Raw genomic sequence first — 23,104 nt, 5'->3', positions numbered from 1 at the left:
TACAAATCAGAGGAGCTTCCTTAATCTGGTCTGTAGTTGACTGTTGTACTCCTAACCAGCGGCTATGTCTTTTGTGGACACTCTGCGCCAGTGGGATGAGGCTGTCACCTATGCTGAGAGACAGGATTTTCAAGAAGCACTCAGGATTTTCCTGTCAATCCAGGAACCAAACTCCAAAATTTGTTTTGACATAGGCTGTCTCCATCTTCTTAACCAAGAGCTGGATGCTGCAGAAAAGGTACATCTGACCTTTGTTGGAAAAAATGCAGACTAAAATATTACACACAATTACTTTTTATATTTATGATGTAATATTGCTTATCAAAGAGTAAAATCTTGTTTGTGTGTCACTGATAAGACTGAAATGCTGAGATATTTTAGTGTCTCAAAGTGCAAGTCATTGAGAAAGAAGAAGTAGAGTTTACAGTTTCTCTTTTCTTCATGAGGAAGTCACAGTGTTCTCTTGGTTTCCTCAGGCGTTTGATTGCAGCATACGCAAGGATGAGCATTTGGCTGTTGCTTTCTTTCAAAGAGGAATCACCTTTTACAGAAAAAAGAGGCAAGAAGCACCATTCATCATGTCCACATTCATTTTTATATTTAACAGTGATTTCTACTTTGTAATAGACACAATTTGCTTTTGTTATCACTAAGTTTTATCCCTAATCATTTGACATAACATTTTTTTTTTACTTTTCTTTATTTTTGTGTTTGTATTTTTTTGTGGTTCATTATATGCAAAAGTAAATAACTGGATTATGCCTGTCCAAAGGTATGAGGAGAGCTTAGGTGATTTCCAGCAGGCCTTCAAAGCACTAAGAGGCAACCAGCTGATAGATTACAAAGCACTTGGCCTCAGATGCAAATTATATGCATGTGATGTAAGTATTTAAAAGTGCCCAATCATTTTCATATGTTGTTGTTATATATGTAATTTAAAAATTAATAAATTAGGGGAGACTGGGGACAGTTGCAACCCTTTTTGCATTTCTCTATTACTCTGAAAGTATTTGGACTAAACCAACCAAATTGACAACTTACATATTGAATGTGCATCCGTCTGCTAATTACCCATACCATTTAAAGATGATTACATATGACATATCATTCACAGTGTTTATTTGAATGGAAGAATTTAAATGTTACAACTGACCCCAACCCTGGGGATGGTTGCAACATGTTAAAAATGCATTCAATTTCACTAATTAACCTTTGCTTTTGGTCTCAAAAAGTACAGTATTCTGAACTATGCATTGGTTTACAATAACATTATAGTATTACTTACTTTATTTGATAATATTTATCAAAGAACAGTTATTGAGTTTTGTTTTGCATAGAACATAGGCATACCTTGAGTCAAAATAGGCACAATCTATTTATTTTATTGCTTATGATAAAACAGAACAGGTAATTATATTATTTATATTATAAGACCGTTGCTTACAGAGGCTAACAAAATAATTCCAACCGTCCCTTGCTGCCATCCCTAGTCTCTCTACTTAAGACTATTCTTCTGTATTCTGTGCATTACTGTCAAACAGTTCAAAGACGTTAATTCTGAACACTCTTTGTTTAATCTGCATTAATGACTAATGATTCAACAGTTTGTCTGTTTTTATTTGGCTATGTTGCAAAGTACAACATATTCACTAATTTCCAATATTTAAAAAAAAATGAATAAATGGAATCATGAATCCTAATAACAGAGGTTTAGATGTTATGTTTGATTCTGTGGTCTCCAAAGGCTTGAGGGATCAAAATAGTGACAAGTTTCTAATGCATTATCAACGTTTCCTGCCACAGGTTCTCCACAACATGGCCCTGGCTGAGGCTCAGCTGGGCAAGTGGGAAAAGGCCCAGGAAAACCTTGTGAAAGCTCTCAACTACAAGACAGAGGCCAAGCTCAATATCATTGACAGAGCTCTGCAGTCAACCCTGGTTAGTTTTATATGTGGTCACTGTTATCAAGATGCCATGAAAAAAAAAATTGTGATTTCACCAATATATAACAATTCAGTTATTTAATATGTTTAAATGTGATTATATTCATGACAAGAAATTGTGAGTATTTATTTATTTATTAAGAGTGGATAAAGGCATATATTAGCCAAGTGTATTTGAAAGTGAAAATACATACATCAGCTTAAGGCTCCTAAAACCAGAGAAGGATCAAGGATAAGGCATGGACTGTTACTGTTGTACAGCTAAAAGTCATACTTTTGTTTATTATATATTCTTATTATATTATGTTTATATATTAATCCAAGACACACACACACACAAATAATATACTGTGAATATATAATTATTATTAATTGCATTTTGTATTAGCATTTTTGGAAATAGTATTTTGATGCTTTCACAATATAGTTTTTTCTCAAACTGTCATGCCAATAAAGCATCTTTGACTTGAATTGAATTGAATTAATATCCCTTGCAATTTCATCAACAGAAACAGAAACTTTTCAAACCAGTCGAGTTCCCCTCAAAAGAGCTATTTAAGCCAAATAAACACTATGTTGCTGAGCTGGAGAAGAAGGACTATCTGGGAAAAGCAAAGGTAGAACTTTATCTGATACCTTTGCATTACACAGATGTTACTAGATTATTCATTAGTGTGATATGAACTCATTCATACGGTAAAACACAACCTTATCATCATACTTTTTACTAAATTTGAGATAATATTTTGCAGTAAACCTGTAATAAAATTTCAAAGTGATAAACAGTAAATAACCTACTTTTTTATGTTATCTGCAGGTGGTCGCCTCTGTCGTTCCTCAGGATGAGTTCTCTGGGTTTGCTCCGTTACAGCCGCAGGTGACATGGGTTTGTCTTTGTCTCAATAGAAACAGCACAAAAAGAAATCTGCCCCGCACAGCAGCATATTATGTTAAATATGCCAAACAATATATAAAATTATTTTAAAAAACTTCAGATTATTCACAACCTTGATCAACTAGTAGGCTCCTGGTGACTACAATACAAGGATGTAACACAACATTATAAATGAATTAATAATATTAAATAAGCTCTTAACGTGATACTAGACTTTTTTTTAAAATAAGAAACTATTGCTGTGATGCTGTGATGCTGTGCTGCACCATGTTTGAGACGACTACATTTGAAACTGTCTCCAGCCTTGATACTGATTGGATGCTTTGTGTTTTTGTTTACATGTGACAGGTTGAAGATGGTCCTACTCGTCCAAAGGAACCTGAAGTCCTCAGGTAGAACAGTCTTACTAATATATTTTTAAAAAATAGGGTTGAGCAAATGTATGAATAATATGCTTCATAAGAGGAAAATGAATCACTGTGTAAATGAACTCAAGGGAACAGCAGGTTACAAATGCTTTACCACTTGTACAGCAGGTGCCTTTATACCATATGGACATCTTCTGTCTGCACAGGGCTTTGGAAGGAGAACCCCACACTGTCCTGTTTGAGTTTGTCCCTGAGACCAGTGATGAGTTGGCTGTAGTGCCGGGCAATATTGTGTTTGTACTGCAGAAGGGCGCTGACAACTGGGCATCTGTGATCTTCAATGAAAGAGTAAGACCACTAGATCCAGAATCTGCACATCTGCCACTGTGGACCATATGGAACTTGTTTTTTTCTTCTAATGAAATATGCATATAACCCATTATTCAATTAATTACCCTGTCACTTATAGAGGGGACTTGTTCCTTACAATTACCTGGAACGTTTGGAGATCTCATTGGCTTCTAAACAGAATGAGGTGAGGAATAAACTTCTTAGTTTTCAAAGTTTTCTTACTTTGCGTTAGTTTAAACACATTGTACAGCCATTACAGGAGTATGAATCATTTGTTTTTTTATGTAGCTTCTTAGTATGTGTTGAACCAATATAATCTTCCGTAGTCAAACATTTTGCAACTTTAAAAAGGTTTGTTAAATATATTATCAGGGGTCTTTTTTCTTTATTTTTAATAGTAATCTGAAGGTTTCTAAAACGACGTGATGAAATGTGGTATTTTTTCAAGTTTTGTAGTATGTTGCAGGTTACGAGGTTATTTATTTATTTATTTGTATTTTGAATGGCATTATTTGGATGGGAATAACCGTGGATAGGGAAAACGTACACCTCCCAGTCGAGAACCACCAACCAGACCTGAGAGAAAACAAGGTAAACAAGTCGACCAATCCCATACCTGTCTGTCAAAACACATGCTGTATCACAAGAGGACGTGTTTCTATTTGACCGAATACAAGAAAAAAACCCTTTTCTTCCATCTTCTGTATTTAAGGTTGTACTCCAAGAGATAACAGCAGTGAAGACACACAATGTAAGGTATGCTGGGTTAAATCCCTGATTTGTCCAGTCCTGCCTCTGATCCACAAAATTTACCAACCTTTTATTTGGGCAGCAATGAAGGGTGGATTTTTATCTCATTTCTGTAATAATCTGAGAATTGGTTCTTTCATCTTTGCCAGGAAGAAACTACTGACAATTCATATATTGTCAAAGTCCGGTTTACATTCACTTTTACAGTCAGGGTACCACCTGGATCTCCCTATGCCATACTGATTGAGAAAATCAGTAAGAAACTGAATCTCCCCTCTACTGCAATCACCTTGAGGTAGAGTGCACATTAGAAAATATCTTCCAGTTTGTTTGGTATATTGTGTTACTGCTGAGTACAAAATTCAGTCCTTTTTTTTTTAAATTTAGTTTAACCTCCGAGGCCAATGAACGAAGTGTGATCGATGCCAACACAGACATGGAAAGAGTGTGGAGTCATGTCAAGGATAGACACATCACCTTGTGGTGTAAAACCAAGGAGGTAAGAAGTGTGTATACCTTCCTCACAAAATACAGTGTTTCTGGTTGATACTGTAGTTTCCTAAAATGGGGGTCAAGGTGAGATCAAAATTCATTAATGGAACCTGCTTATAACTTACTATCTTCCTGATAAAAAGTCTTCAAGGGTTACCTGAGAATTTCCCTTTTTGTCAGGGAGAGAAACTAACATTTTGACTAATGAAAACTCCTGGTCCTGTAGTGGAATACAACAACTGTGGTACATCACTATAGCACAGGCAGACGTGATTACTTTTCAGGTTTTTTTTGGCATTTTTTATGCCTTTATTAGACAGTGACAGTGGAGACAGACAGGAAATGCAGGGAGAGAGTGGGGGAATGACATGCAGGCTTTTGAGCCCATGTGGTATGCGCCCCCTACTATCAGGTCACCCTAAATGGACATGATTTAATCAACACCAAAAAAACATTGTATGACTTAACTGTGACTGACAAAAGATCCTGATTGAATTCATTCTATACTGAGTATGTAACACCACATAGAGAATCATCTGCAAATGCATTGTAAGCTGGAAAAACCAGTGCAAACCAAGATCACTAGTTTCAGCTTATGTTATGATGAAACTAAGGAGAAAGGACTGTATGTGCCTGTTTTGTGGTTTTAGCAAACTGATGGAGAGCCACAAACCGAGATTCACTTGGTGGCACTTCATTCCTATGAGTCGTCAAACCCAGAGGATCTCAGTTTTCATGAAGGGGATACAATCACATTGCTCTCTAGAGGTGAGACTCGCTTCTTTCAGCCATATACATCCCAAATATTTAGAAATCCTGTGATTTGATCAATAAATGTCATTCTAATTCATAACTTCCATCTTTTTCTTTAGTGAACCAGGATTGGTTGGAAGGAAAATGTAAAGGGAATACTGGTATATTCCCTGCATCCTTTGTGGAAGAAGTTCCTGTGAATGGCCAGTAATTTAAAAGAGTGACCAAGGACAATTAAACAGTTCAGTCGACCACAGCTGTAAACTGGCCAGGTGCCCCTACCAAAGCCATTTTATTATCAACCAAAATTTTCAGTAATCAGGGTCTACAGGTTGTTACAGGTTGTAACTGTTGGACAAGATCATGAGCTACATTCTGTGATTCAGTGATGTGATAAAAACGGGTGATATCTGGAATTAGACTGTGAAACCATTTAATTACTTACAGCTTCCTGTAATTACAAGTATATACTGTACATTTGTAGTCGCAGGCTGTCATGGTTAAATTATTTGTTGAAGACCTTGTAGATTACTGGTAAATTTTCATGACGTTCCTTCCTCTTCATAGGCAATAGCTATGCCTCTTCTGCCCTCTACTGCCTTCACCACGGGTGTCTCTCCCAACTTCTGCTCTAAGCCACGCCAACTCCGTTCTGCCAGAAAAGATGCTGAAAACAGAAAGCAAAAACATGTCATTGTAATACAAGACAATTCTAAATGTCTACTTCTCTGTATTTATGCATAGTGTATTAAGATGCAAAATGTATGTGTTATTGTATGTGTGCAAAATTCTGCAATAAACTTGTGGATGTATGGAAAGTAAAGCAAACAATGTCTTAAATGGAGTATCTGAACTTTGTTACTGTTCCATACCAGCTGAGTTTGTGTTGGCGACCGTCAGCGTCTGGTTCCTGAGGACCACAGAAGAGCCATATGAGGACACTGCTGGCTCCATGCTCAACAGATTGTGGCTTCGCAGAGCTCCAGTGATTAAAGACATGTCAGTCTCATCTCCCTCCTCCTGCTGATCAGCCAAAGGCACATGACTCTGTCCACCTGGAGCAGGTTTGAGATTAAAAAAAGAAAAAGTTGGACATAGCAAAAAACAACTGATGATAAAAATATAAAGGCCAATATGTTTGGCCAATAAAGATATGTAACTGTGTGAAAATCACTGCAGTGGGGAGGAGGTTGTAAAAAAAGAAAGAAAAAGATCCTCCTCAGCATGATTGCTATAATTTTTTTGACCCTCCACTTCATACAACAGATCTTAAAATATAATACAATGTTGGTCCAACTCTCATTTTACCATTAATAACTAAAAGTGAAACAGCATAAAAAAAATGAAGATGGCTTAATGTAATTTAAAACATATAAAATACATTAATGGAATAACAACAGTAGTCACAGTGCAATCTATAAGCAGAATGAACAATTACCAAATTTCTGGCAAACAAAAAAAATATTATTGTTCTTCCCATTCTCTTACTTTGAATAAAGACAACATAAAAGACTGAACTAATATAACATTTAATCACTACATTAGATTACTATAAAGATCCACTTGTATTTGGTGTTTTTTTAAACTGACCCACTGCAAATATTGCAAATTCACATCCTTCAGCATAAATAAAAACACATAACCTTTCTTCTGACCTCCCCTCCCTAATTTTCATACAGTCCCTTAGCATAAAGTTGAGAAGAGCAGATTTAGGGATTTCTGACTTGAATAAATTTGAAACTAGCCTGGTAGGAGACGTCGAAAGTCTGTGACATATTCCTCTGACCACTCCCTGTTCTTGTTGCAGGCCACCTCCATCTCAAATGGCGTCACCACAGGTTTATAGAACTCACTTGAGTCCAGCAGTGAGTTCTCAGGACACGCTATTAACACAAAAATGTCAATTTCAAGAAAGTTGGCAAGTTTGGGCACGTTCAGTTTCCCCATGGCAAACATGTAGCTCTTCTTGCCAGCTCTGTGGATGGTCTCCTTCAGCTGCTGGATGATAGTGAGGTAGTCAGCCACCCCCAGAGTGCCGACCAGGATGCCAACCACATTGGCATCTTTGGCCCTTTCTATAGCGTAATATCGCTTCATCAGTGCACGGTTAATGCTCACGGACTCAGTCCTCCCCGTCATTGTGATGGGGTCAAAAGAGCAAAATGAGCAGCGATTCCAAGTCATCATGAAGTTTCTAAGAGCAGCTCCTTCCTGGCCAACATAGAACATACTGTAATCTGTTATGCTTGAACCACTTTTCAAGGAGAACTGCCTCCCAAACTGACAAATAACCTGCCGGTTGTCTTGTTCCGACTGACAGGTATCATCATGTTGTCGGATCCGGCCGTGACTGTAACACTGCTCCCCCTCGACAACAAGCTCTGAGGCAACAAGGTTTGGATACTCTGGAGACAGAAGTGTCACAAGATCATCTGTAAAAAGAAAACATGTTGTATTCAGTTACTGAAAGGGAAAGATGTGAAGTGATGTGCCACTGTTGGATTAGAGGATAGCTCTTTGGGATATCTTACTCATAGCGTGAACGTAGTTAACATCATAGAGGATGATGATGTGACTCTGTGAGTCAGGGTAGAGTTCTCTGAAGGTGGAGGCACATTTGTCCACATCCAACGGTCTTCTCTCAAACACATACATCAAGGGCAGTCTTTTAGAGGGGCTGAGGCAAGTTCTGCCATAGTGCACAATACAATCGGCTCCAACGTGTTCAGCAGCTACCTCGTCCACACAGCAACTGCTCGAGAGAATTCAATAAAAAATTATGAATGTACACAAAAATAGCGACACCTTCATTAAACAAATACACAAACCAAATAAAGCTTTTCACTCACAACCTGTTTGGTTAAAGGGGCTACTTGTAAGTTTTCTCTGCCGCCGAACATAGTTTCTTGCCAGGAGCAGGTGGTGGTGATTGTCTCCTCACAAGAGCTTCGGCCATTGTTGCATTTACAAGACAAGAGGTTGTAATACGCCCTCTGAGCAGTGCTACATCATCAGATAAGACTGGAGGACACAGTGAGTCGCTATGAGAAATTGCCTAGACGGGCCGGGGCTAGCTGGTTAGCGTGCTAACCTCAGTAGAAGAAAAGACGCAATAGAGACAGCAGTTAACATTTACGTTGTTTTCAAGTGGAGTAGACAGGTCTTTGTGATAAAATAATGACGTTTGATGCTGAGATCGCAACAATTTTTCTAGACTGGTGAGTAAACAGCTGTTAATGCTAATGCCGGCTATGTAGCAATACCAAAACTTACAAATAGCTCCTTGAAAGTCTTGAAAAAGAATCTGAAATATGTGCTTAAACATCAAAATAAAACTCATGGTGTGGGGGCAAAGGCTGGTACTTTATGACTTCAACAAGCCCCCATGCTAAGGCATATTATCACACATGCTAATGAATAAATAAATCAACAAAATAAAAATAAATCAAACTGCCAAAAGGTTAATATCCTCATTTATTAAAACACCTCACTTTACACGAAAAGTCCCAGCACTGATGGTGACGTGCATTATTATAACCGAGTAAGGGTTTTCTCAGGCAAGCCTGGTGTCTTACCTGCCATAGGATGTATCTCCTAAAATGAATGGCTTGGCATTACTGTGTCTCTCGATCTCTACTGCTATAGCAACTGAATCCACCAGCAGCTCATCAGGAAACTGCAGAGCAACCTGTGAACATTAACCAGTTCAGACAAATAAACTTCTCAAGCATTTTTTTTTTTTTTTTTTTTTTTGAGCTGCTTAGCTGACTGTCAGCTAATCAAAGACATTTTTTTTATCTATGTGGGAAACAATGGACTGAAATGTTTACATGACAAGTGAATAAAATTATGTCCTCACCTTCTGAAATTGATGCTGACTGATAAAGTCGCAGATCTTCTTAATCTGATACAACTCTTCAAGTTTTTCTGGAGGAGTATTTGTCTTCACTGTGACGTCAACTACACGCTGAATTACTGTTTCCGAGCTGCTGCTGAATGCATCAGCCATTATTGCATCAGGAACACTCAACAGTCCCTGCAAAGACACAACAAACTAGACTATAACCCACATTTATTGACGAGTTTTGAGGTTTCAACCGATTCATCAGAAATTTCTAGAAATTTTATTTATGAAAGCTAAAAAACGCGCAATTTCACTGTACATTCTCCTTCAAGACAGTATTAATAGACCAGGTCAAGGCTCAAAATCTGGACTTGATTAACAAGTTGAGTCCAGTAACTGTTTAAAAGGTAGTTCCAGATTTGTGAAACCCCTGGTCTTATGTGATGAGAGAAGACTTTTCTGTCCTCGAAATAGAATAAAAGGTTTCACAAATCTGAAGCTGTGTTTTGAAGTCTTTTGATTCTTTGGTATAATCTCGTCTAGATTTGACAAGTTTAAGTATAGTGGTTTTTGGTCTAGACCTGGTCTGATATTCATCATAGGATTAAAGCAGAGAAATTGTCATTTTTTAAGTTTTCACAAATCCATGTAATGTTTCACAATTCTGAAACTTTGTTTTAAACTGTATTTACACTCCCTGTGTTAACCTAGTCCACATTTGAGAAATTTTAAATTTTCTGGTTTTTGACCTGGTCTGATATGGTCTAGACGGAGTTTTACAAATCTAAAGGTGGCTTTTTTTTTTCTTTTCTTTTTTTTTTAACAGTTACCCCATTTGTCAACCAAGTACGTTTTCGTAATAACGGTTTCACAATTTTAAAGGTGGGTTTAAGACTGACTAAGATATCTAACACACTTCCACAAAAATAACATTAGTGTTGCAAAAAGCAGAAAATCGGTCGCTCAACCAGCCACTAGAATACACTGTCAATTGGAAGCTATACTATTTCCTACCAAATAACGACACATGTGGTAACACAACAGATAACAACGCTTACCTTCTACTCCTTTGCTCGGTCTGCTAGCTTAGCCGCTAGCTGAAATTACTCCAGAGGTCTTCGCGTAACAACTGAGTCAACACAAACTATTATTTACAACTTCTGACGGTTTGTACTCGTATTAGCATATACATGTATTCTTACAGGTCAGTGTGGTGTAGATATTTGTTGACTGGTAGACGCTTCTTTGACAGCAACACATGTGTCGAAGTATAACACAGCAGTACTAACACTTCCGAGTCAAGGTTTTTCAAAATAAAAGCCAGAGTAAACATGGCTCATGTCTGTTCATTTATGCTGGAATTATTCAGTTAGACAACTGACATTCCTCCTCTACTTTTCCCTGACAGCTACAAATTAACTCACATTTCCAGGTTACTGAGGTTACATTTATTTATTTTATTCAAATATCCAAAGTCCCTTTAAAACATATCTGAAACCACAAGATATAACGATAGATACAAGTAAAATATATGTGATAATTTAGTTACATAAATCCCTTCTGAGTTCCAGACATATATCTTATTTACAGCTTAATACATAAATAAAATATTTACACAATAAAAAAAAATTAACTTCAGCTTCAACTTTTCATTTACTCAAAAACAGGTGGAATAGTCTTACTTCCTTACTACTATTTCTCAGTTTATCATTCCTTCTGAAAATGAGGGTAAAATAATGAGATGGCAGCAGTAATTGCAAAGTCATATTCATCAATAAAATGCAATAAAATGAGGTCAGACGTGAAAGAGAATAGGTCTCTGAATGCTGATAGATTCAGAGGATGCACTGAACGTTCAAGTATTAAGACAGGTCATGTGACAGTCATAACCACAGTCTGTTTGCTTGGGTGAGGGACACGTCAAAACATTGTTTGACATGAATACTGGGCTTTCACAGGAACGCTCAGCAAATGTTTGGCACATGTTACTGTGTGCTGACAACTGCTCACATCCAAATACGGTAGAATCCCAGAACCACAGTAAGACAAGTGAACACTGAACCTAAAGGAGAAAAAAAGCCATTCATTAAGGTCATTCATTACTCTACTTATCAAAGTCTTATTCTTATTTTATTCATTACATCAAATGTTTGATCAACTTTTTTGACAAGTGTTGTCAAAATTAGCACTTAAACAAACCTTTTTAAATTAATAATGCTTTAATTTTTAAATTCCATGTATATATTCTGTATCTAACATGTATATAGGAAACCATGTTGCATTTTCAGCCTTTATGGCTACAGGTCCCCGAGCAAAAGACGCCACTTTAATATCTGAGTCTTCCCCACTACAATGACTCTGAACAATTACCATTAAAAAGTAATCGATTGATAGCCCAAGTTCTCAAGGCTATCACTGCTGATTAAATAATGCAAAAGTGTCAAGACGTACCTGCAAGATATTTTATAGTATCCAGTTTATGAGACTCTAACATGGTTTTCAAACCGGCCACTTCAGTGTCTATTTTCATGTTGGTCTGAGTCAAATGACGATCTTGCTCTGCAGTCTGTAAAAAACAGTCAGGTATCAAAGATAAGCCCAAACAAAGACCTACCGGATATTTATAACAGACGGGCACAAGCTTCTATCCTTGGCTGCACATAATGCAGAATACCATCAAATAAAAATTAGATGTCATAAGATGTAGGTGTACTGCACATATACAAACCATTTCCATAATTTCAGTTCGCGTTTCCAGAAGCTTCTTCTCATGCTCTGCTTTCTGAAAATAATACATAATGTTTTATTTATAAGAGGGGGATTTGAAGCATGACTTGTCAGGTTCATATTTTATTTATTAGTCCATCATCCCTTTAATCAGAAGGTTTGGGGGCTTATCATAATAAATTACTTCCACGCAGCTACAAGACTGCTGAAAGTGAAGTCAGCAGATCTCCACACACTCAGTTAATTCATTATTAAATTTCCTCAAACACTTACCAATTCCTTCACACGGCTTTTCTCCAAATTCATGTCCAAAATATTGTCTGAGCGCACTTTATTCATTATATCCTGCAAGGTGAAGACACACAAAGGAAATTCACAACAAACAACAAAGGAATGCTTCGAACAAAAAAGTGGGACATGAACTGATTTGAGTGAATCAGGTGAACCACTCACAGCCAGTTGAACCTTGAGCTGCAATAACTGGATCTTGAGTTTCTGGGAGAAATGTTGAAATATTGAAAGTCTTAATGAATCAAAAACAGATCAACAGACACAAGCACAAGGAAATGCTTACACAAACACACTGTACAGTCCACACAGTCAACATGTTCTGACTTTAGAAAAACATGACGTGCATTTAGTTTTGTCAAAATCAATTTAAGTACAACAGCAACAGCATAGGTGCAACCTACTCCTTGGGAAACCACGTACCTCATTCTCTGCAAGTAAAGTGGAGAACTCGCTCTTCTCAAGGATTATCATGTCCTTCTTTACAGCTGCTATTTGAGACATCACACGCTGCAGCATTATCTCCTGCCAAAGTCAGACAACACATAAAACCAAACAAACACATTCACATACAAGAGCTTAAAAAAAAAACTAGGTACCGCAAAGCAAAACATTCATCCGGACATAAAAAGACAAGTAAAACAAGGAGGACACTAAAAGTGAGTAAAACCCTATTTAACCAGCTATTCAACCAAAATGGACCAAAAATAATTTAAGGATTTCCAGGAAGTAACTAGCAGACTTTGGATATAAAAATACAGAAAATATATTTTGCTTTTATTGCAATGATATTGGTGATCCTGGTGAAACATGTTGTTTTTATATCAATGCATGTTAAAATAATGTCAGCTGAAAGCATATGTTCACATTTCTAACAACAGCCTTATTGAACAAGTGAAGTAATAATGACAGAGCAATGCTTTTTATTGTATTTACAGAAAATGTGAAATGCACAATATTAAACACAATCTCACCTGCTGCACTTTGGTTACCATGTCATTATAGATTACATCCATGTTAGAGTTGGTCATCCTCAGCAGTACCTTAACTATCACCTCGGCTTGCTGCGTTGTGAAACCTGTTAATGGAAAAAAAAGTTTATTAATGAAGAAAATTGACAGCGCTTGTTATTATCGACGGAGAGTAACACTGAAAATGTGTGAAGTGAGAAAAGAAGCCGAACCATTTTCTTCAAGGAGTCGTACCACCGCGTGTGTGTCAAAAAACAGCTTTCGGCCTTCACACTTCGGTACATCTGGTCTCAGATCATACTGGAACGCTCTGATGGAGGTGCTCAGCTCTGAAAGATGTGTTTACACATTACTATTTTCCTGTATTCATGTACCTTCTGTCAGCACCTGTGACATGAATAACAGGGTGTTTTTAATTACGCTTCATTACAGGTGTATATGTATGTATAGACATACAGTATTAATGGCCCTTGATAAACATGTTAATGTAAAGATATTTGAAAATAGTGTTTATAACTGTAAACAAAGCTGCTTTCTTTCATTTTCTCACATTCTTCTTATTGTCACAGACTTTAAATATTATCAGTATTTCACTATTTCACATTGGATATTGTGTTTTTATATTTTAGTGGATTACATATTTATTCAAAATAGCAATTTTCTTTTGGAGCATCATATTTATAACATGTAGCCTATAGGTTTTATTTGGTATTTTATATTACAAGACAACAATTGTAGGTTGTGTAGGCACACAAGCGCGCTGTTTTGTGCTGCATCTTTTACATTCTTTTTTCCTGTTTTTTTTCCCCCACACCATATACCCCATGTCAGTGGTTTTGCTACTGCATCAAACCAAAACACTGACATGAAAGGGTAATAACTATCTGAGGAACTGATCACATTGTCCATATGATGTCCATTATGACAACAATTAGGATAAGTGTGTGGATAATCGCAGGTTGAACCAAATTCACAAACGTAAACTTATGAAACATACTGTGTGTGTGTATATATATGGCTGTACGATATGCTAAAAAAAAATCGTATTGTGATTTTTTGGCAGATATTGTGATATGTGATTTCAGTTGTTTTTCATTTTCACTGAAAATTAAAAAAATGATGATGATGTGATTGTTGTTAGGTCTTGTACTAAGTAAATAAAAAATATATATACATATATAACAACACTATAAAGGTGACACACCTGCAAAATAGAGAGGCACTGCGGCATGTTATGTAAATACAATGTGGGATGGGGGCAGTGGTTTCTATTGAACACATGTAGCATCAGGGTCTGGCTTTAGAGATATCTAACACTGAGTTGGATAAGAAGAGCTGTAACTGCAGGACTTTCCAGTTTGTAATATTAAATTAATCTAGGCTGAGGTGTTCAGTGACTATCACTCAGAGTGGATAAGTAACAGCTCCACATTTGGCCCTTGTGACCATTATTATAATGAAGCTCACCTCTAACATTTAACTGTTCAGACAATAGCAGCAATGCTACGCCCTAAATTAGTTATGTGTGATCAGGCTTAACCTTTCAGTAGAGGTGACCTCAGCAGAGGTGAAGAGGACTCTTAATTTGACAGTCAAAGGAGATACTGTTCAGTCAGTGATCATAAAGTGCCTTTTAGTTTCTGCCACTAATGTAGGTCTCTGCATAATTTTCTTCAGCTACATACTGGGGCTATTATAGTTCACAAGCAGTGTGACGTTTGTCGCGGTGGGTAAGACACTAGTTACCTCTTACAGACATGCGTGTCACAGCAGAAAGATGCTTCAGTCCGGGGGCTCGTCTCGTTCCCCACGGCCTCTCAGAGCTGCAGGAAGGTTCAGCGATGACACACTGGAGACATGGTGATGTGATGACGGCTATCAGAGTCGACATGGTCGGGGGAAATCTCGATGCCGTTGGCACAAAACTGCCCACTTTGTCTTGATGGAGAGAAAGATCACACCACTTTTCTCTGTGGTTAAGAACAAACCGTTTAAGTCGAGGATGACACTGTTTCAGCACCATGGTCACAACTCGTATTCCTCCAGCAGCAGGTTGAAGTACGAAGCTGTCCTTCCGTCTGGGAACAGGTTCTGACAGCGCCTATCCAGGCTGCATTGCAACTTTTCACCTACTTCTACCATCAAGCTCAATAACGCAGGAAGCTCCCGGACGTCTGGTCTTGCTTTCAAAATAAATCCCGTTGTCACATTGTTTTGGGGTGGCAGCAGAAACCACACTGGCTGGGAGACATAAAACTGCTGCCAAATAAAACTGGAACTTTTACTAGATAAGGGACATATGTCGTTGTTGTTGTTGTTGTTGTAGAATGATCAGACCCTATAGAAAGCGATGATAATGCTATTCCCTGCAAACCTAGCAATGTTATCCTATAACAAGACTGACGTACAAGCTTTGCACCAAATGGTTAAACAGTAGTTAAGGTACGCTATGGCTAGGCCTACTCAAAGCTGTCATGCCACTCTTAAAAACAAAATGCAGTAAACTTTAGGCTGGATGACTATTTGATCACCCCTTGGTGTTACACACTATCTCTAAGACCTTTTGGCTTTTAGATTTCAGTGCTTTCAGTTGTAATTTTAGCATATACATTACATAGAACTTGCATAATAATATAATAAAAGCGCAGTAACTTGAGTTTTCAATCAAGTGTCTAAATGTATCTAATGGTTCCGTTTATATTTCTTCATCATAAATAAGTCTTATTCATTCATGCTCAGTTAAGTAACGTGCTATCATTATTTTAATTACATTGCTGTAATTATGTTGAATCAAATTATGTTTTTCTGATGATTGTGAAGTTATTTCTTGAGATGTATAAAAAAAAAATTTTAAAATTAGGTGAGATCACAATAAATTAATATTTGTATAATGATTTTAAAAGTTGATGATTAAATCAACATTGAAATGAAGATAAAGACTCCATAGGGAAATGGTTATGGTTACAGGTTACAGCCTGCAGATGGACACTGTGCTCTGTATGTTGTTCAGTTAAGGAGGGAGGGCTTAATGCTACAAGTTTTATTTACAGGCCACTAAGAATGACTGCTCAGTGTACCTTTAACCCTCTCATTACCTGGGATTATTGGGTTTGTTATATACTAGCTCACATACAAGCCTTACAGATTTTCACAGATTCTCTGCAGTTACCCATTCAGAAAGTACAATAATGATAGAATATGATAAAATTTGTAGTTTAATGCCATTTGAAGTCTGTACATTTCCTGTTGCATTGTATACACTGAATCAGTGATTTACTAAAGTGCTAATCAGTAAAAATGACTGAAAAACAACAGTGTCATATCAAAGTTGATACTTTTATAAGCATAACTACACCGTCAGGTCTCTACAGCACAGATTATATACACAATAACACTGAATCGAAAAAAAGTTTCAGTCATTGGAAGTGGATATTCTGCTTATTACAGTATATCAGCTACAAAGCATCAGCACCTATATCTTCTTCATGGCAACAAGGGAAAAAATGTGACAAGCATCTTTGACATTTCAGAAACTCTTCCTGTCATGTATCACAAACTAGTCAGGAGAACATACTGTACAGGAACTAAGGGAAATATAAGCTCTATCTTTTTACAGTTGAGTAGGTAAAATCAATCACCTGTCCCTAATTGTGATAATTATTTTACTTTATGAAATAATTTCTAACTGGCAACCACGTATTTTTATTGTCACTTTGTTCAACAAAGACTTAAAATATATGGCAGCTTTGGATTCACTGCAATAAATGGCAAACTGGTTTGCATCCAGATTTATTTCAGTGTATTTTTAGACAAATATCTTACACAAAAGTAGATCATTTAGCTGCTGTTACCAAATGTAACTTTATTTGGAAAGAGTATGTTAAGAAAAAGCTACTGTACTTGCTTGCTAGCTTGCCATTTTTTAACAGTGTTACTTAGCATCTTGCTGAGGTTTTACAGAAGAAATAAGTTGAGTGTATTAAGGTTTTGCTCATGAGAAGAAGACAACACAGACTGATAGAGTGGCTGCCAACAAAACAACAGCAAACAGCAGTAAGAGCACAAAGATGTGACTGCGCTGGCATAGAGGCTGGTGTCCAGGCTGCTCCTCATCAACGGAGAGCAGAGCCAGGGAGGCGCTGTCGGTGCTGCTGAGGGGGTCTGCATACTGCGGCCCGTGGGGCTCCACCATCCATCTCAACACGTTGACTTTCATCTCCATGTCGTCGATCATGTGGTCAATTTGGCTGATCTCCTTCTCCATGGTGTTGCGCTCCTGGCTCTCCAGGCAATCAGCGGGGGTTGGAGTCTGAGCCTGGTTCAGGTCTGGCAGGCTGAGCGCCCGAGCTGCTACCTCACTGCCTCCTCCTGCAATAACCAATATTAAAGTTGGTAAATTAGTCTGTGCAATACTTTCACTTTTCATCCAGTCAAACAGGGCTCAACTGGTGCTAATGTTGTTAAAGACTGATTCATAAACTGTTGCAAAAAACTTTAATTTTAAAGGCAGAAAATGAAGAAACAAAGAGACACCTAAAAATTCAAAATAAAAAAACTATTACATTCATCTATGTATTTACGCTGTACCAGAGTAGAGAAGAACATGTTTATAGTGAATGGATGACTCATCATTTACTCACTGCTCTCATATAATAATCTATACAGCTATGAAATGACATTGTATCCATGAGATAAAAGAAGGGTCTTTCTGCTACAGATGTAAATGCTGCTGGGAAACATAACCACAAAGTACAGGAGTAACAGAAAATGCAGCAAAGGTCCACAGAATAACATGAGTGAATTTTATGAACCTACTTTGTCAACTACAGTCACACTGTTGCAGTAGTTGGGCCCTAAGAAGGTTTTTACAGGTGAAACACATGATTTGGAGCTGCAAGATCAACCAACTACAGAGAGATAAATACTACTTGTCACAGTTATAGTACAGTTTGAAAGAGGGTAAATAATGTAGATCATTTCTGACAATCATTCATGACTCCCCACCTAGAGGACAATTGACACCAATGATTTAGGTCTCCTCAAAATGGGTTCCCAAGAGCAAGTTCAGTCTACCTACATACATGCTGTTGCTAAGATAAGACCTCAAATCCTGTTTAGTTTTGTTTTTGCTCTTTGATTGGCTGTGATGGACGAATGCTTTCAAAAATCAAAAATCCATGTAAGGCTTTGTCTGAAGATTATTTTAGTGAAGATTGGACAAGAATTTGACTCAAGAATTTGGATTTTAAGGCAAAGAGAAACAGTTATAAAGCAAATTGCAATTTTTCTAATTGCACCACCTCCCACAGATCGAAGGGCACCAGATTTCTTGAACCTCCTTCTGGTGGAGTCCCATGTCCAGTTTAGTTTTCATACATAAAAGCGTTGCGGAACTATGACCTCACTTCCTGTTTGGTGGCTTCACTGCAATTTGTGATTAGCTGTGACAAACAAACAATTTCGAAAATCAAAAATCCATGCTATAAATTTTGTGAGGCTTGGTCTGAAGATCAGCTGAGCCAGTTTTAGTGAAGGTTGGACAAAGTTTGTCAGAGGAGTAGCGAAGGCAGACTTTCAAAATCCAATGTGTCAGAAAATCCAATATCCGTTTAAATCAGCTTGAATCAATGAATCCAATGGTATCTAATTTGTGAAAATCAGGCATGCGGATCAAAAATTACATGTGTAAATGTGCCTCCAACTTTAACCTGTTGATGGAGCTAGCCGCTTGAGGTACTGACATGAAACTTGGTGAAAAGCATCATGGGATTGTCCCCAAATACAGTTCTAGGGGTTGCCATAAATTCTCATGGCAGGAGAAGTTTAAAGAACATGAATGAGAAAAGTTAGAAACACAATGGGGCTTTTCTGCTTGGCCTCCAACAAGAGTCCAATAAAACAATAAATCCTCCGTCATAATGGTAATAAAGTTCAGTTTGTGTTGAAACCATTTCAAAGATGCTGACTCAACTGGGTTGAATTGCATTAGACAGACATGTGTTTCTATTACTTTGTCCACTCCATATATCATGGCTAAATAGCAGGAACACCCCTATGCATAATTTAAAACAAAATCATAAAAGATCCACAAAATGCATGACATGTTTGATTTGCATATTTATGATGTCAGATGATCATTTGCATATCAGACGGTTTACATCACAATTGCTTCCAAAAACGTTATTTATCTCCTGTTACTGATATTAACCATCCTGACTTATAACCACTGAAGAAAACAAACTGCAGCCTGGTACATTTAATAATAGATAGTTTCATAATAGTTTTTTTTTTTTTTTTTTTCAATCTGGTTTTAAAATTTGCCTGATATTTTACTATACACTGCAACAAATGCCTACTCAGATGAGTGGTACTAGAAATGCCACATGAGATGTGCACAAAGCGATGTTGTGCTCCACTCACTGACAATGCCAGAGAGCAGAGAGGCAGCATCTCCACAATGCAACTGGTGGTGTCTGAGCAGAGCCACCAGTATCAGTCTTCACTTCATCAACACCAGAAAATACTGATGTTCAAGCCTAATCATTTAAAGCCAACTAACCGTCAAATGGTCAAAGATTAGCCTCTTATCTTGTAACTTCATTTCATACACTTTTAATTTAACTGTGACGACAGAGGAACAATTGTTTTGCAGTCAGTGTTTGTCCTGACATTAAACAGCTCCATTCATATGTATGAATGTGGCATGGGGGTAGGGGGGCATTAATGTCCATCTTGATACTCTATCATTTCAAACAATCAAGAAAAGAAATCACAATCCATCTCAAACCCAAACAATCTCTGAAAAGACTACGGATAATTGCAATTATTTTGTTGGTTATAGCTTAGTTATTGTTGTATTCATCTCTAAAATACAATTTTTTTTTTAGAAAGGTTTCCATATTGCCTGTTCTCCATGATTCACCACATGTGCTTGCCTTGGCTAATCAACCTCCTGAATTACAATTTGCATATGCACTAAAATGTGCAGGGCTGTCATTTACCTTGGAGGCCAGTTTGCACCAGGGCAGCAGTGTTGGCCGGAGAGAAGATGTCACCCATGTTGAAAACTTTACACATGTCGATGTGGAGGAGCTCTAGGCTGGAGGAGAAGGCCACCCAGAGGAGCTCCATCTCCTTACGCTGCTCCTCAGGCAGACTCTTGTCCCGCAGATGTGAGGTTAGATGTTGACAGATGGAAACTGACAACTTTTGGGCCTTTTCTCTGGTTTGCCGCAACTCATCCCGCAGCTGCAGGCTGTCGGTGCAGCCACCAACACATGAGGCCAAGTGCCGGTAACATGCCACCACCTGTACCAGGAACAAGAAATAAGGGCTTATGGAAAACATTGGCGGTGGAGTAACAGATCTGTACTTTTCCTCTGTAACTCAAAGGTTGTAAAGGGAATCTCCAGTTTGTCTTGCAGAGTTGTGGACACGCCGTTGCTGTCCACATCACTAGGACAAGTAGAGTAGACCACTAATCACTCTTTAAATGAGGTATTGTGCATCTTTTACCCGCCTGAGGAGCTATCCACTACTGACCACATCACCAAGACAAATTCATTCACAAATAATCAGTGCATCATGACAGAAATAAACACCATGTATTGATTTTGGACCGCTGAGAAAAAAAAATGTGATCAATGTCCATCTCTGTGCTCTAAAGCTGCATGAAACAGTAAGTGGGGAAAAATGTGGAAAAAGGAACAGTTATGGTTTCATGATCTCAATCATACAGCAATAGTGTTTTATTAATAGGCATAAGCTTAACCCTGGAGGATTAGCAGGTGGGGTTTCAATGAAAAAAATATTATGAATAATCTCATTATCATCGATCTATTTCTAGATAAGCCAAAACAACCTTGTGCACTCGGAGTAGCAGTGGCCCATTTTCAAGACGTGGAGAGGAGACGAGGGAACAGAACTAAAAGAAAACTAATAATGTGAATTCATACATATATATATTGTTTACTGTATGTGTTCATTCACATTTTTAGTTCTTTTTTAAAATATTTAAATATTGTATGTTAGTCGACAAAAACTGTTCTGACCTTTAGCACTGTTGCACTGTTTCACTTGTTTGTATTATTAATTTATTTAACCTTACATTATAGCTGTATTGTATATTCGCTCAAATTTTCAGTTTCTGTCATTTACAAGGATTTCTCTTTTGTTCTCCACGTGTGACAGTGCTGCAATGATGCTCAAGTATCTTCTGAGAAAGCAACTACATTCATTTAAAAATAAAAATACATTTCATGGTAAAAGTCAATAATTCTTAATAGGTTTTGCAGCCTGCAAACTCCCTGTACCGAGAGAAATATTGACTGTGACTGTCACTGTGCAAAATGTATTCTACACTATAAACTACATTAACAGACAAACAGTATAGTACATTTTAATTTAAACAACTATACAGTTGCTAGTAACTGGGGAGAAGAGGTAGACACGGTCATGGCATTATCTAGCACAGATGCGAGAACGATCACAAAGGTGCAGTGGACCAAGAAATTCTTTTTATTGAGAGTGCTTTTTTAGCCACAGGGGGGGAAAAAAAAAAAAAAGATGGTTCGATGTCTTGTGTACGTTTTAATTGGTGAAATGCATACATAAGAGTTTACTAGGAGAAAATGGTTGCAAAATATATTCAACTTTTTACACCTTTTGTAACCCTTCTAATTGAATACTGAACTGCCTTTTTGCAAATAATTCTATTTTTACAAATGTTTGCATATAAAATACAGTTGGAGATTGCTGCTGTGTAACTGTTTTCTGAAATTAGTGCATCAGTGTATCAGATGGAAACCCGCAGCTGCTTAAAAAAGTGTAAAATTCAGCAAAAACAATTGATTGTGATAAATGTAATAGCAGGATTATACCTCAGCATCCTTTATGTCTAAACAGTCTGAGCATAAATCAAAACTGGTAAAACAAGGAGAGGTTTACCTTTATCAAAGAATCCACCAGAGCTTTTCCATCAGCCAAAGCCTTGTCTGTGCCGACTGTGCAATCATCTCCCACTTTGTTATTTACAAGTGGCATGAGGATGACTTGTCCAGAGTCTCAGACTCTGCCACAGCAGGCAAGATTTTGGCCCAGCTGCTCTTCACTTCTCTGGCTGCCCCTGCTCCTTTCCTTCCCCTGGAAGATGCTTCATTCAGTGGCTGCGGGTCGACACAGACTCAGTCCCGAGGCCGCGTGATGCATTGCAATATTCCACTCCTGTAACTCAATTGCAATGACATGTGCTAACCATACTGTAGAGGCTGAACTACAAAGAGCGAGAAGTGGGAAAGTCAAAGTAATGAGGAAAAAAATGTAATAAACTGATGTAACGCCTAAGCAAGGTGCTAATCTTGTGATTGACCCCTTTGCACTGACGCAGACTAAGACGAACAGCTAATCTCATTAACTAACACTGAGACCAGAGATAGGACAGCAGCTGGCTGTCTACTACAATGGTCCTTTCACTGACTGGGGCGGAGGCTGCGCTCTGTTACCTCACGCACACCATGCTGGATACATCTCATTTCACTCAACTGTAGAAGTCAATATGCGACATAATAAATATTTCAAAAGCATGGTGGATACATTATCCTCATATTTTCTATAGAAGTAAAATATTTCACTGACAGTATAAAGATGAACTAATAAGCAGAAAAGAGAGTGAATACTGATGCACTTAAAAGGGAGTGAAAGCTGGACATGGTTTCTTTCCATCA

The 23,104-nt window shown here is 37.6% G+C and overlaps 4 protein-coding genes across 5 annotated transcripts; 1 reads left to right on the top strand and 3 right to left on the bottom strand.

Annotated features, from left to right (window-relative positions):
- Positions 1–13: 13 nt before the first annotated feature.
- Positions 14–5,778, top strand: LOC111228211 (neutrophil cytosol factor 2-like). The gene is made up of 15 exons (XM_022754027.1): positions 14–238; positions 477–559; positions 773–881; positions 1,804–1,938; positions 2,453–2,560; positions 2,761–2,820; positions 3,187–3,230; positions 3,413–3,554; positions 3,676–3,741; positions 4,094–4,148; positions 4,270–4,313; positions 4,457–4,602; positions 4,695–4,806; positions 5,450–5,567; positions 5,672–5,778. The coding sequence occupies exons 1-15, from the start codon at positions 65–67 to the stop codon at positions 5,761–5,763; spliced, it is 1,488 nt and encodes a 495-aa protein (XP_022609748.1). The 5' UTR covers positions 14–64; the 3' UTR covers positions 5,764–5,778.
- A 309-nt stretch (positions 5,779–6,087) lies between these two features.
- On the bottom strand, positions 6,088–10,686 carry dph2 (DPH2 homolog). Of its 2 annotated transcripts, none has more exons than XM_022754028.1 (7): positions 10,455–10,686; positions 9,412–9,588; positions 9,128–9,240; positions 8,084–8,304; positions 7,298–7,984; positions 6,425–6,607; positions 6,088–6,219 (listed from the first exon to the last, which is right to left on the bottom strand). In XM_022754028.1, exons 2-7 carry the CDS (start codon positions 9,559–9,561, stop codon positions 6,095–6,097), a joined length of 1,479 nt encoding a protein of 492 aa, XP_022609749.1. In that variant the 5' UTR covers positions 9,562–9,588; positions 10,455–10,686; the 3' UTR covers positions 6,088–6,094. The 2 variants fall into 2 exon arrangements, with proteins under 2 accessions (XP_022609749.1, XP_022609750.1); XM_022754029.1 differs by having other exon boundaries at positions 10,599–10,680.
- A 157-nt stretch (positions 10,687–10,843) lies between these two features.
- LOC111228210 (mitochondrial calcium uniporter regulator 1-like) lies at positions 10,844–15,577 on the bottom strand. The gene is made up of 9 exons (XM_022754026.1): positions 15,129–15,577; positions 13,595–13,711; positions 13,386–13,489; positions 12,835–12,936; positions 12,577–12,618; positions 12,397–12,468; positions 12,125–12,178; positions 11,848–11,962; positions 10,844–11,458 (listed from the first exon to the last, which is right to left on the bottom strand). Exons 1-9 carry the CDS (start codon positions 15,403–15,405, stop codon positions 11,403–11,405), a joined length of 939 nt encoding a protein of 312 aa, XP_022609747.1. The 5' UTR covers positions 15,406–15,577; the 3' UTR covers positions 10,844–11,402.
- A 1,025-nt stretch (positions 15,578–16,602) lies between these two features.
- Positions 16,603–22,773, bottom strand: LOC111228249 (regulator of G-protein signaling 9-binding protein B-like). The gene is made up of 3 exons (XM_022754092.1): positions 22,329–22,773; positions 20,384–20,690; positions 16,603–17,750 (listed from the first exon to the last, which is right to left on the bottom strand). The coding sequence occupies exons 1-3, from the start codon at positions 22,422–22,424 to the stop codon at positions 17,374–17,376; spliced, it is 780 nt and encodes a 259-aa protein (XP_022609813.1). The 5' UTR covers positions 22,425–22,773; the 3' UTR covers positions 16,603–17,373.
- Between the last annotated feature and the right edge of the window lie 331 nt (positions 22,774–23,104).

The sequence above is a fragment of the Seriola dumerili genome, unplaced genomic scaffold (assembly GCF_002260705.1).
Source record: "Seriola dumerili isolate Sdu_G_001 unplaced genomic scaffold, Sdu_1.0 BDQW01000216.1, whole genome shotgun sequence".
Taxonomy (NCBI): Eukaryota; Metazoa; Chordata; class Actinopteri; order Carangiformes; family Carangidae; genus Seriola; species Seriola dumerili.
Note: the sequence above shows the minus strand (reverse complement) of the source record. Positions and strands in the feature narration are given on the sequence as shown.

Coding starts and splice junctions, on each gene's coding strand:
- LOC111228210 (XM_022754026.1), bottom strand. CDS start 15,405: ATGGTGCTGAAACAGTGTCATCCTCGACTTAAACGGTTTGTTCTTAAC. Junction 13,712..15,128: donor GACACGCATGTCTGTAAGAG/GTAACTAGTGTC, acceptor CACATCTTTCAG/AGCTGAGCACCTCCATCAGA. Junction 12,619..12,834: donor CTTTACTTGCAGAGAATGAG/GTACGTGGTTTC, acceptor CATTTCTCCCAG/AAACTCAAGATCCAGTTATT.
- LOC111228211 (XM_022754027.1), top strand. CDS start 65: ATGTCTTTTGTGGACACTCTGCGCCAGTGGGATGAGGCTGTCACCTAT. Junction 882..1,803: donor GCAAATTATATGCATGTGAT/GTAAGTATTTAA, acceptor TTCCTGCCACAG/GTTCTCCACAACATGGCCCT. Junction 4,314..4,456: donor GTGAAGACACACAATGTAAG/GTATGCTGGGTT, acceptor CATCTTTGCCAG/GAAGAAACTACTGACAATTC.
- LOC111228249 (XM_022754092.1), bottom strand. CDS start 22,424: ATGCCACTTGTAAATAACAAAGTGGGAGATGATTGCACAGTCGGCACA. Junction 20,691..22,328: donor TGGTGGATTCTTTGATAAAG/GTAAACCTCTCC, acceptor TTCCTGGTACAG/GTGGTGGCATGTTACCGGCA. Junction 17,751..20,383: donor GGTGCAAACTGGCCTCCAAG/GTAAATGACAGC, acceptor TGGTTATTGCAG/GAGGAGGCAGTGAGGTAGCA.
- dph2 (XM_022754028.1), bottom strand. CDS start 9,561: ATGGCTGATGCATTCAGCAGCAGCTCGGAAACAGTAATTCAGCGTGTA. Junction 9,241..9,411: donor GTCAGCATCAATTTCAGAAG/GTGAGGACATAA, acceptor TAATGTTCACAG/GTTGCTCTGCAGTTTCCTGA. Junction 7,985..8,083: donor TAACTACGTTCACGCTATGA/GTAAGATATCCC, acceptor TTCTTTTTACAG/ATGATCTTGTGACACTTCTG.